Below are 12,658 nucleotides of genomic sequence, written 5' to 3'. Positions count from 1 at the left end.
GAGACCCATACGTCTGGGATATTAAATTGAAGCCTTCACAGAGAAATGAGCTTGGTCTTTTTTCAAGTACTGTGATCTTTCCCACCGTCTATTATCCGGTGTATTTTGCATGAATTTCATGATAAATATCCTCAACCCAGTTGCTTCCTTTGTGACATGATGTCTTTATGACTCCACATATCAGTAACTTCCCATAACAAATCTTTTCGCATATTCCTAAAGTTTTATGTTAAAATCTTATTCATATCATATTCTAGACGTAGAGAGCTGGTCTAGTGTATTTTCCACATCAGAATAGCGATAAAATACCCTGCATGGTGGAGGGTGGATCTGTAAGGTGAGGTTACGTCAACTTTAATCATGTCCTTTTGGTCATAAAACACAGATGATTGGGGTCAATACTGACTAGTAACATTAGTATGATTGTTGCATTGTAATTACAATCAGTTGATATGGTTCTATCATGTTAAAGTGAGACACCACTGTGCTCAGTGAAGACGGTAGTTCTGTGTATAGTAGTTTGTTGACGTAAGGAGTTTGAGAGTAAAGTGGACGTTGCTCCTAGTGTGGACTGCGAGTGACTGTACATAGAGTAGACTTTGGTCTTAGTGTGGAGTGCGAGTGGAAGTACATTGAGTAGACTTTGGTCTTAGTGTGGACGGCGAGTGGATGTACCAAGAGTAGATGTTGGTCTTAGTGTGGAGGGCGAGTGGAAGTACCAAGAGTAGATCATGGTCTTAGTGTGGAGAGCGAGTGGAAGTACCAAGAGTAGATCTTGGTCTTAGTGTGGAGGGCGAGTGGAAGTATCAAGAGTAGATCATGGTCTTAGTGTGGAGGGGGAGTGGAAGTATCAAGAGTAGATCATGGTCTTAGTGTGGAGAGCGAGTGGAAGTACCAAGAGTAGATCTTGGTCTTAGTGTGGAGGGCGAGTGGAAGTACCAAGAGTAGATCTTGGTCTTAGTGTGGAGGGCGAGTGGAAGTATCAAGAGTAGATCATGGTCTTAGTGTGGAGGGGGAGTGGAAGTATCAAGAGTAGATCATGGTCTTAGTGTGGAGAGCGAGTGGAAGTACCAAGAGTAGATCTTGGTCTTAGTGTGGAGGGCGAGTGGAAGTACCAAGAGTAGATCATGGTCTTAGTGTGGAGGGGGAGTGGAAGTATCAAGAGTAGATCATGGTCTTAGTGTGGAGAGCGAGTGGAAGTACCAAGAGTAGATCTTGGTCTTAGTGTGGAGGGCGAGTGGAAGTACCAAGAGTAGATCATGGTCTTAGTGTGGAGGGGGAGTGGAAGTATCAAGAGTAGATCATGGTCTTAGTGTGGAGGGGAAGTGGAAGTATTTAGAGTAGACCTTGGTCTTAGTGTGGAGGGCGAATGGAGGTACCAAGAGTAGATCATGGTCTTAGTGTGGAGAGCGAGTGGAAGTACCAAGAGTAGATGTTGGTCTTAGTGTGGAGAGCGAGTGGAAGTACCAAGAGTAGATGTTGGTCTTAGTGTGGAGAGCGAGTGGAAGTACCAAGAGTAGATCTTGGTCTTAGTGTGGAGGGCGAGTGGAAGTATCAAGAGTAGATCATGGTCTTAGTGTGGAGGGGGAGTGGAAGTATCAAGAGTAGATCATGGTCTTAGTGTGGAGGGGGAGTGGAAGTACCAAGAGTAGATCATGGTCTTAGTGTGGAGAGCGAGTGGAAGTACCAAGAGTAGATGTTGGTCTTAGTGTGGAGAGCGAGTGGAAGTACCAAGAGTAGATGTTGGTCTTAGTGTGGAGAGCGAGTGGAAGTATCAAGAGTAGATCATGGTCTTAGTGTGGAGGGGAAGTGGAAGTATTTAGAGTAGACCTTGGTCTTAGTGTGGAGGGCGAATGGAGGTACCAAGAGTAGATCATGGTCTTAGTGTGGAGAGCGAGTGGAAGTTCTAAGAGTAGATCTTGGTCTTAGTGTGGAGGGCGAGTGGTAGTACCAAGAGTAGACCTTGGTCTTAGTGTGGAGGGCGAGTGGGAGTACATAGAACAGAACTTGGTCTTAATATATAGAGAGAGTGAGAGGAAAAACAGATGAAATGCCGTGTTCAACGAATGCATCTGTTTCGATGGAGGAGACTGGAACATATGACACTTTCACCACAATGACAACGCGTCCCACAATGAACAGCGCACCTGCAGGGAATATCAAAATTTCAAGCCAAAAAAAATTAAAACAATTGCGTTCGTGAATCAATCTCAGCCAACAGATTGACAGAGCTGAAAAAACTAATGCGACACAAAAATGTGCGGGATGCGATCGCCGCGGAATCACACAACAAGTGCTCAGCGCAAACACTAGTCTTCCAGTGTTTACAGGAGTTTTCGTTTTTAATCTAGGGTTTTGACCTACTTGTAGGCCGCCTATACTTACCTGTGTAGCCTTGAATTCCTCGGCATAATTAGGACAATTACATACCCTGCGCACATCCTACATAGGTATGCGTTTACCTACCTGGAGGCCCCAAGATATCCCACCGTCACTCGATGGGGCAGACAGGAGCTAGCGAGAGTCAATAGACGCTCGTCATCAGCATGTACTTTCAACCTCAACAAGCCGTTTGCTGTGTTTGAATATAATTTGGGGGTAGCAAGAAACACTCTTGAGAAAATTGCTTGTAAAAGAACCGTTTTGTAGTTTTGTTCACCCACTGTGTGTTTGAGAATAAGATCACACACCTCAATTTCTGTATCGTAAGGAGACCGGCCTACTAGTGTTAGACATTTGCACGTACAGGCATGGGAGGGTAAAGGTGTAAATAAGTGACAGATTGAAATAGAGCTTTGCACCTTAAAATTTAGCTGCTCAAAAGTATATGTTCAAATCACCATATCCGAATGACGGGCCTCGGAAGCGTGGACAGAAAAGTTCTTCCTGATGTAAAACTGTATTGTCTAAGTTTACAAGAGAGGGTCATATAAAGACAATGTTCTCAGATTAAGCTCTAAACTTGTGATAAGTTGATTTTAACCCAAACTTGAACCAATCGTATTTGAATATGGTCGAGTTAGACGGCCAGTTACTGAAGGGACACTGAGCTGAAAGAACTGCATATGGTGGGGATACTTATACGAGAGATTTAATGTGACGAATTGCTATTGTGGGAGATTGAGTGGGAAGATTGACTTGACTGAGCAGTGAGGATAAGATGAGTTACTGACCCTAGATTACTGTGAGGAGGTTAGTAGCGGGAAGTCTGGTTACTGTGAGGAGGTTAGTAGCGGGAAGTCTGGTTACTGTGAGGAGGTTAGTAGCGGGAAGTCTGGTAACTGTGAGGAGGTTAGTAGCGGGAAGTCTGGTAACTGTGAGGAGGTTAGTAGCGGGAAGTCTGGTTACTGTGAGGAGGTTAGTAGCGGGAAGTCTGGTTACTGTGAGGAGGTTAGTAGCGGGAAGTCTGGTAACTGTGAGGAGGTTAGTAGCGGGAAGTCTGGTAACTGTGAGGAGGTTTAGTAGCGGGACGTCTGGTTACTGTGAGGAGGTTAGTAGCGGGACATCCGGTTACTGTGAGGAGGTTTAGTAGGGAACGTCTGGTTACTGTGAGGAGTTTAGTAGCGGGAAGTCTGGTTACTGTGAGGAGGTTTAGTAGCGGGACATCCGGTTACTGTGATGAGGTTTAGTAGCGGGACATCCGGTTACTGTGAGGAGGTTTAGTAGGGAACGTCTGGTTACTGTGAGGAGGTTTAGTAGCGGGACGTCTGGTTACAGTGAGGAGGTTTAGTAGCGGGAAGAACGGTTACTGTGAGGAGGTTTAGTAGCAGGAAGAACGGTTACTGTTACTAGGTTGAGTAGCGGGACGTCTGGTTACTGTGAGGAGGTTTAGTAGTGGGAAGTCTGGTTACTGTGAGGAGGTTAGTAGCGGGACATCCGGTTACTGTGAGGAGGTTTAGTAGGGAACGTCTGGCTACTGTGAGGAGTTTAGTAGCGGGAAGTCTGGTAACTGTGAGGAGGTTTAGTAGCGGGACATCCGGTTACTGTGAGGAGGTTTAGTAGGGAACGTCTGGTTACTGTGAGGAGTTTAGTAGCGGGAAGTCTGGTTACTGTGAGGAGGTTTAGTAGCGGGAAGTCTGGTTACTGTGAGAAGGTTAGTAGCGGGACATCCGGTTACTGTGAGGAGGTTTAGTAGGGAACGTCTGGTTACTGTGAGGAGTTTAGTAGCGGGACATCCGGTTACTGTGATGAGGTTTAGTAGCGGGACATCCGGTTACTGTGAGGAGGTTTAGTAGGGAACGTCTGGTTACTGTGAGGAGGTTTAGTAGCGGGACGTCTGGTTACAGTGAGGAGGTTTAGTAGCGGGAAGAACGGTTACTGTGAGGAGGTTTAGTAGCAGGAAGAACGGTTACTGTTACTAGGTTGAGTAGCGGGACGTCTGGTTACTGTGAGGAGGTTGAGTGGGGAGACTGAGTAGTGACGGGAGATTGAGTAGTGGGAGGAATGGTTACTGTTAGGAGGTTGGGTGGGGAGACTGAGTAGTGACGGGAGATTGAGTAGTGGGAGGAATGGTTACTGTGAGGAGGTTGAGTGGGGAGACTGAGTAGTGACGGGAGATTGAGTAGTGGGAGGAATGGTTACTGTGAGGAGGTTGAGTGGGGAAACTGAGTAGTGACGGGTGATTGAGTAGTGGGAGGAATGGTTACTGTGAGGAGGTTGGGTGGGGAGACTGAGTAGTGACGGGAGATTGAGTAGTGGGAGGAATGGTTACTGTGAGGAGGTTGAGTGGGGAGACTGAGTAGTGACGGGAGATTGAGTAGTGGGAGGAATGGTTACTGTGAGGAGGTTGAGTGGGGAGACTGAGTAGTGACGGGAGATTGAGTAGTGGGAGGAATGGTTACTGTGAGGAGGTTGAGTGGGGAGACTGAGTAGTGACGGGAGATTGAGTAGTGGGAGGAGTGGTTACTTTGAGGAGGTTGTGCTGGTAAACATACCAGTGAGAATACTTTGAGTGGGAAGACTGAGTAGTGACGAGAGATTGAATGGCAATATTGACCACTGACGATTATGGTGAGGTTCAGTTAGAAGACTGAAGACTGACTGTTGAAAGAGACTGACTGTGGAAGTTGGCGCAGCATGTAGTCTGTACGTAGAGCACGCCATGTTGGTATCCAGAGAAACATTTACATCAAGGCCATGGGCAACAGACACCTCACAGGCAACAACGGGGACCATATAGTTCTACTGTGTCACAAAACAGGTGTTACCTGAAACCTGTATGAGTAAATTCAACATTTTTGTACTTCACAGGGCCCGCTTCGCAAAGCGTAAGTAGCTCTATGAAGGCCTTAAGTCTGTGCATTGCTTTTATGAGAACTGAGATAGTCGTACCGCTTGGTTCGCTTTGTGGAGTGGACCCAAGGTATTTGTTACCTGATGCATCGAACGCTCCTCGACAAGAGGTTATCTTACTCAGTATCGTTTGATCCTGCTCACTGACGTGTCCTTAGACTAAGATCTAGTCTCAGCAATCAGCATAATTTACAGAAAAAGTAAATCATAGGAAAAAAAAAGACACCAAAATTTATTGAAATATGGCCAAGAGACTTTCCTTATTTTCAGCCTGATCTTTGTAAATCTAGACTTGCCACATTCTCTAGACTTGCCTGGGCTTTGATGTATTTACTTCAGGGTCTGTATGACAGGCTAAAGTGTCCTCTGCAATCGGAATGCGTACCTTCTTAAAAAATGACTATTCTGAGTCGTTGGATCCTCGGTTCAATATTTGTTGTTATGTAGTTACATATGACTTGTTTCAACACATTGCAGCATCTGAGGAATTTTACAAGGTCAGAGGTTAATATATTTAAACTATAAACAAGTGTCTACGTGATTTACAACATGTATCTCACACACCATTCCAGTAGTGTCCAATATCCAGTGTCCTGATGATTACGTCACGAATACCACCTGTCACTATTGTCAATAGCATACCACAAAACGGGGATGTTATTATGATCATGAGCCTAAAAAGGTATTTTGAGGTTAATTGGCTGAGAACATTAGCTGGTGTCACTGACAACAATCATATGTATGTCGCTATGCCCTACTTTTGACGGTGAAGGAAAACGTTGTCATCAATATTTGAAACCAGGGCTTATGTCTGTGCTGTGATCATTGCTGGTGAAAGTAGGCTTAATGAGAAATTTACTGTGAGAACCCATGCGAGCAATGTCGGACAGAATGGCCTAATGGCTTCCCAATAGTCAGAACATTCAGTTTCAAGTCATAAATCTTGAACTGTCTTCCGTATCTTCTACATCAGTGCGATGAAGGCAGTATTCTGGATCCGCGGCGATATAAGAGATATAGGCCACTACATCTGAACAGAGAATTCCAAACAGATGTTCCCATAATGCAACTGATAGAACTGATAGGTCAACTAACAGACCACCTATATGATATGGCCTTGTGGGTAGTGTGTGCAGGTATCTGTGGGTATTGACAGGAATGGATGATAGAGTGTTCTTCATCGCAACTCCCCATCTTTGGAACAACCCTCCACTATCACTCAAGATGCTCATGACCACAACAAAGTTCAAATCTGATCTGAAAAACAGGGTCACTGCAGTAGTATGGGGTACTGCAAGGGGAGATGAGGCAAGGGTGTTGTCGGAATGTTGTAACGGTGTTGGTGTAGCCTGTCTGGGTGTTGATACGTTCGACAAGGGTCTTAGGTGTATTGGATATGTCTTGTAGTGTACTGGATGGATAGCGTAGTTTACTGGATGGGTCTTGTAGTCTACTGGATGGGTCTTGTGGTGTACTGGATGGGTCTTGTAGTGTACTGGATGGGTCTTGTAGTGTACTGGATGGGTCTTGTGCTGTACTGGATAGGTCTTGTAGTCTACTGGATGGGTCTTGTGGTGTACTGGATGGGTCTTGTAGTGTACTGGATGGGTCTTGTAGTCTACTGGATGGGTCTTGTAGTGTACTGGATGGATAGCGTAGTTTACTGGATGGGTCTTGTAGTCTACTGGATGGGTCGTAGGTATACTGGATGGGTCTTGTGGTGTACTGGATGGGTCGTGTAGTGTACTGGATGGGTCTTGTGCTGTACTGGATAGGTCTTGTGCTGTACTGGATGGGTCTTGTGCTGTACTGGATGGGTCTTGTGCTGTACTGGATGGGTCGTGTAGTGTACTGGATGGGTCGTGTAGTGTACTGGATGGGTCTTGTGGTGTACTGGATGGGTCGTGCAGTGTACCGGATGGGTCTTGTGGTGTACTGGATTGGTCGTGTAGTGTACTGGATGGGTCTTGTGGTGTACTGAATGGGTCGTGTAGTGTACTGAGTGGGTCGTAGGTATACTGGATGGGTCTTGTGGTGTACTGGATGGGTTGTGTAGTGTACTGGGTGGGTCGTAGGTATACTGGATGGGTCTTGTAGTGTACTGGAGGAGTTTTGTGGTGTGCCGGATGGTTCTTGTGGTGTACTGCTTGGGTCTTGTAGTGTACTGCAAAGGATTTGCACATTGTGCAAATTATTACAAAGGAGTGTTATCGATACGCGAGATATAATTAGCAATAGGTCCTTCAAGGTTATGGGTGGGTCCACCAGCAGTACAGACATTACTACAAGGCATTACAAAGAACTGTAAGGTCAGATTTAGAAACTATAGGTACTGCAAGACATTACCGGAAACTGCAAAGATATTATGGGGAGCTTACAAGGGTATTTTGGGGAACGTCAAGGGTATTTGGGGGAACGTCAAGGATATTTTGGGGAACGTCAAGGGTATTTTGGGGAACGTCAAGGATATTTTGGGGATCAGTCTGGATATAATAGTGAGCTGCAAGGGCATTATGGGGAACTTGGGAGCACCTGAGTGTCTGAATATCTGAGCGAACTATTGGGAAGTGTGTGGTCATCGTGGTTCACGCTCAGGTACCAAATGCATCATATCATATAGTGCACGCAAGTCAGTGATTATAACAGCTATATAAAAGTGGATATATATTTCAGGTGTGGTAGACAGGCGCATTGAAGTTGCACAGCAGAGGAGTAATGTAAGGTAACTCTAGGACATTGAATGCCTTGTGTATTGATGGCGTGTTCAAGGCTATTGAATGATGCAGCTGGTAGTCGGTGCTGTTGTCCCTCCCCCTTCCAGGATGCCACCCAAATATGTCAGCAATGTGCTATACATCAGTGGTAGACCTACTATTCAAAACATGGACGCTGAACATTTCAATATTTTGCTTCTGGCTTGAACGTTCCCTGGTATTATTTGACATGGTGTGACATGTGACACTATCTGGTGGCACCATTTGTGACTTCATCATTCAGACTAGCACATATGACGGATTATCCTTCACTCGTGGTTCCGTGACAAGTGACCATGTCGACACGAGAATGTGACCCCTGACCCCTGACCTCGAACAACACGACACACCTGGGTAGCTCGTTTCACCTCTGACATTTTTATGTCCACACACATCTACTGACAGCCTTGGAAAAAATGATTTCAAGGACAACGTCATTATTAAACAGAAATAGCCTCGATTGATTTCGAAAGGCGGTGATGTGAACATAATCACATCACACTGTTGATCTTGGTTTGATCCACCGATTGTGGGGCGGTGGAGTAGTCTAGTGGTTAAAGCGTTCGCTCGTCACGCCGAAGACCCCAGTTCGATTCCCCACATGGGTATAACTTATCTCACTCACTCCGATTATGATACACGGATAGAAGCAGCCAACATATTATTGTTGCAGTTGGGGATCCTGTTGATCAACATCATTAAACATTTACGGTGTTGAAACAACAAGAGGATGATATATTCGTAACAAATTTTAAGTCAAACTGCAAAGGCATGAAACGTCGCTAAAACTAACTCACTTCATCAAATATCCTCGGAGCCAAATACCCATTTAAGGTAACGTGAAGACCAGTGCTATTGGGTTTCGTATGTGTGTAGTCACACATGAATGTCTATAATAAATTGGCTGGCTGAAATATTAAACATTAAAAGGGTTATTCAATTAAAAAAACTTATAGAAACCTTCATCGAGTGTGTATTTGTGTCTATATGAACATCTGTATCCCTCTTGTTCCGTCAGAAGTCCTCCCTTCGTAACGCATAAAGCACAAGTGTCCTCATCAAAGCGTTTCTAGATAATCTCAAGGTAAGATTTAGGAGCAGACCATGTGTAGATGTGTTAAATTTACCCCTTACAAGACTATTACCCCTCCATACCCACAACTTTAAATCAGCACTCCCGACAACCACTCAAACGGCGCAAATCCCGTCTAGTCGAATTCTCTCACGTGCTGATTGCTCCGTGCTGTTTAGCCTGAGCGGGTAAAGCACAAGTATTGGGCCCCACTTAACGTGCACTCAGCTCTGACGGTATATGGCCTTTGAGCCTTACATCTATGGTGGATGTGACGAGACTGAATTGAATTATTAAGTACCAATTGGTTTGGCAGTTGGGATGTTTGTTGTTATGTAATCGTTTGACAGCACATCTTGGCAAGACCTTTCACTGCTATTCAAATTAGGTCAGAAATTGGAGTGTTTATCGACGGGTTCACATGGAGAATGTCTACTAAAACAAACGGTTTTGATACGGAGGGCATGTACCTTACAGACTGCCCCTTGCTCCAAACACAAACGCACAGTCATATTTGTATGGAATCCTATAAGGGCCAAAGTCTAAAATATACCTTTTTTATCTACCTGGAAATAAAGTTGAACCATCACACAGAGAGAAATAATTTCCTCCCAAGTGTGAGTATTGTCGATGGATTTGTATTATCTACGTAGATGTAAGCATTTCCAACTAAATCTAAGTATTTTGTACGCAGATGTAAGTACCATCTAGATTTAAGCATTTTTCACGTAAATCTACGTATTTGTACGAAGACGTAAGTAAAGTCAACGTAGTATTTTCTACTACGTAAGCAATTTGTACGAAAATGTAAGTATTTTCTATATATATGTGAGTCTGTTCTAGCTTCTGAAATGTATTTTCTACGCAGATGTAAATATTTTTGTAGGTGCTATTGTTTTAAGCTGTGGCTCTTATACGTTTCCATATGTTGGCACCAATTCACAAGCTTTCTTAACGCTAGGACCCTATAAGGTAAAAATAGACTTACGCCTGTCTTTTTCTGCACGAACGCTTTGTAGATCGGTGAATCACAGACAGACGTTTTCAATACCCAACATGTTACCTTGCCCTCATGCTTGTATATGTGTACTAGTATTGATGTATATTCAGTCGGTGGGTACATGCAGCGTTCACTTTTGCCGCAGGTCCCGGTTTGGATTTCCACGCAGGTACAATGTCAGATACACCACCGGAATCTTGCTGGAACATGGCTTATTGAGACATGGGGATGTAGGGTACTCTAGTAGTCAAAGCGCTCGCTCGTCACACCGAAGACCAGGGTTCGATTATCCACACGGGTGCCGTGAAGCCCGGCGTGATACAGCGTGAATATTACTATTAGCGGCGTAAAATCATACTCACTCACTAACTCACTCACAGATTTATAGCGACGTAAAAATTCTTTCGTTCACTAACTCATTCCTCCCAACCAGTCTTTACTGACTAGGTTTACTATTCAACAGCTGTTGTCAACAGGGGGTGGGGTGGAAGGTGGGGGTGTTAGTTGGAGCGTCCGATCGTCGATTCCCCACGTGGGTACAGTGCGTGAAGTCCATTTCTGGTGTAAAACTTTACTAACAATCGAACTCATACGCTGAAATATGGTTTCATATTGCGTCCAAGACTTTTGGACTTATGTAGAAGATGTGCGTGTGCGTGCGTGCGTGCGTGCGTGCGTGTACGTATTTCGGTTATATTGTGCTAATCCACTAACATATCTTCCGTACAGTATGATGCGGATACGCTGAGACACGGTTTACAGGCTCCAACCAGTCCTTGCTTTATCCTCTCAGTGCCGACATCTGTCAGCTTCTTTTGGTTTACACCTGGGATCGAACCCCAAACTGCTCTTTCCACTGGACCAAGGAGCAACCCTATAACCATGCAGCCTGGAATATTCATGACGCTATCGTCGTGGGCGACCGCTAGGTCAAGATGTCGCCTGTACCTTTCGTTAGACTCGTATTATCTCCGAGACGGACTAAATGAGCGCGCCTATTTCTCGATACCACGAATAACATTACAATATTCAAGCACTTTAGTGACTATTACCTTCAGAGCTGTCTACTATTGTCAAGGGCACCAGACCGACAACCCTTTCTCCTCGGCGTTATTCAGATGTTTCAGTAGGAATGTTACGTATGCCGGTGTAGATGTTGTTATTGCCGTCGGCATTGAAATAGCTCACCTGACCATAGAGGTCGCCACGAGTTGTGTCAATGGCTGTGGCTCAGTCTATCAAAAGTAGTCTATATCTACTCAAATTATTTTCACATTTGCAAGAATTTCTATTCACCAAAGATTACGCTTATTTTGTAAATGTATGTTTTTATTTCACTTTAATAAAAGTTCGCGTATGAACAATATTTCAGACAATTGAAGCGCACGTGACTCGCCATTAAACGACACAAAGTAGACTGCTCTTCGGTGAATGTTTTCAGCCTCTTAGTGACGCAACGGCAAGGTAGAATTAGTTGCCTCTGAAATGTAACATCGTCAGGATGAATAGTAGGCATTTCCGCACGACTAATTCGCAATACAATTTGACGACGCATGCCTTCAGACGAACAGTGGGTTGTACACAACAAGAAATATAATTTGAATTTAGATAGTACGTCACCTCCTAATTATCTCGGCATAATATATATACCTCTCCTCCGCCCACAGAACCGCTCAGCCTTGTGAGGTGCATAACTAGAATATAAGGAATAGATAAAGATTATGAAGAATAATGTCCGCGCTTAGACAATGACAAATGTTTTTCCACACGGTTACGAGGGATATTACATTGCTATTAACTAAATGGTAGAACAATTACAATCAATCGTGATGTATATTTGGAAGCCATTGACAGCGGACTAGTCTCGAACAACGATTGTCATGTGGGAGGAGGGAGTGAGTGGGTGGATGGGTGTGATCTGAGTGAGTGAGTGAGTGGGTGGATGCTTAAGTGGGTTTTGGGTGAGTGAGGGAGGTTGATTCAATTTAACAGCATCCCAGCATGACGTCACATCGTGTCAGCTTCACGCTGGAGATAAACCGGAAGTGATGCCGGAAGTCTTATACCTTCACCAATTTGCTGGAGCCCAGGAACATAGGTAGGGTGTGCAGACAAATCTTCGAACATATCAGTGCCAATAGAGGTTCTCATCCAAGATCATGTGTTTCCGCCTTTCCCCAAACGCCTCAAATATGAGGTGTTTGATAACTACATCAGGTAGCCCGTCTCAATATTGCATAAGCATTTGAAGCTTGTAAGCACATTTTGACGGTGTTAATTTAAAGGGGCGCTATGGAAGGACTCGCTGGCAGTGGTATTTGTTGAAAACTGTTAAACGCGACTTGAATACAACTCACCCACTGACATTTGAAAACAAATAAACGAATATACCGTCTTGATACAATGGGTGTATCGCTTATTCGGAAATTCAACAGAAAAAGCACCGCAAAGAAACCGGAAGTGGGCTATTATGACATATCCCATAACAAAATAATTCGAAGACATATGCAATTCCTGTGTGTGAGCTGAAATCCCTTTCAT

The 12,658-nt window shown here is 44.4% G+C and overlaps 1 protein-coding gene across 1 annotated transcript; it reads right to left on the bottom strand.

Moving 5' to 3' along the window:
• Nucleotides 1-6,507: 6,507 nt before the first annotated feature.
• Nucleotides 6,508-8,422, bottom strand: LOC137297333 (DNA-directed RNA polymerase II subunit RPB1-like). The gene is made up of 2 exons (XM_067829344.1): nucleotides 8,370-8,422; nucleotides 6,508-7,456 (listed from the first exon to the last, which is right to left on the bottom strand). Exons 1-2 carry the CDS (start codon nucleotides 8,420-8,422, stop codon nucleotides 6,508-6,510), a joined length of 1,002 nt encoding a protein of 333 aa, XP_067685445.1.
• Nucleotides 8,423-12,658: the final 4,236 nt, after the last annotated feature.

This window comes from Haliotis asinina, chromosome 9 (genome assembly GCF_037392515.1).
Source record: "Haliotis asinina isolate JCU_RB_2024 chromosome 9, JCU_Hal_asi_v2, whole genome shotgun sequence".
In the NCBI taxonomy this organism is placed as follows: domain Eukaryota; kingdom Metazoa; phylum Mollusca; class Gastropoda; order Lepetellida; family Haliotidae; genus Haliotis; species Haliotis asinina.
The sequence above is the reverse complement of the archived record's forward strand: the minus strand, read 5'-3'. Positions and strand labels throughout refer to the sequence as shown.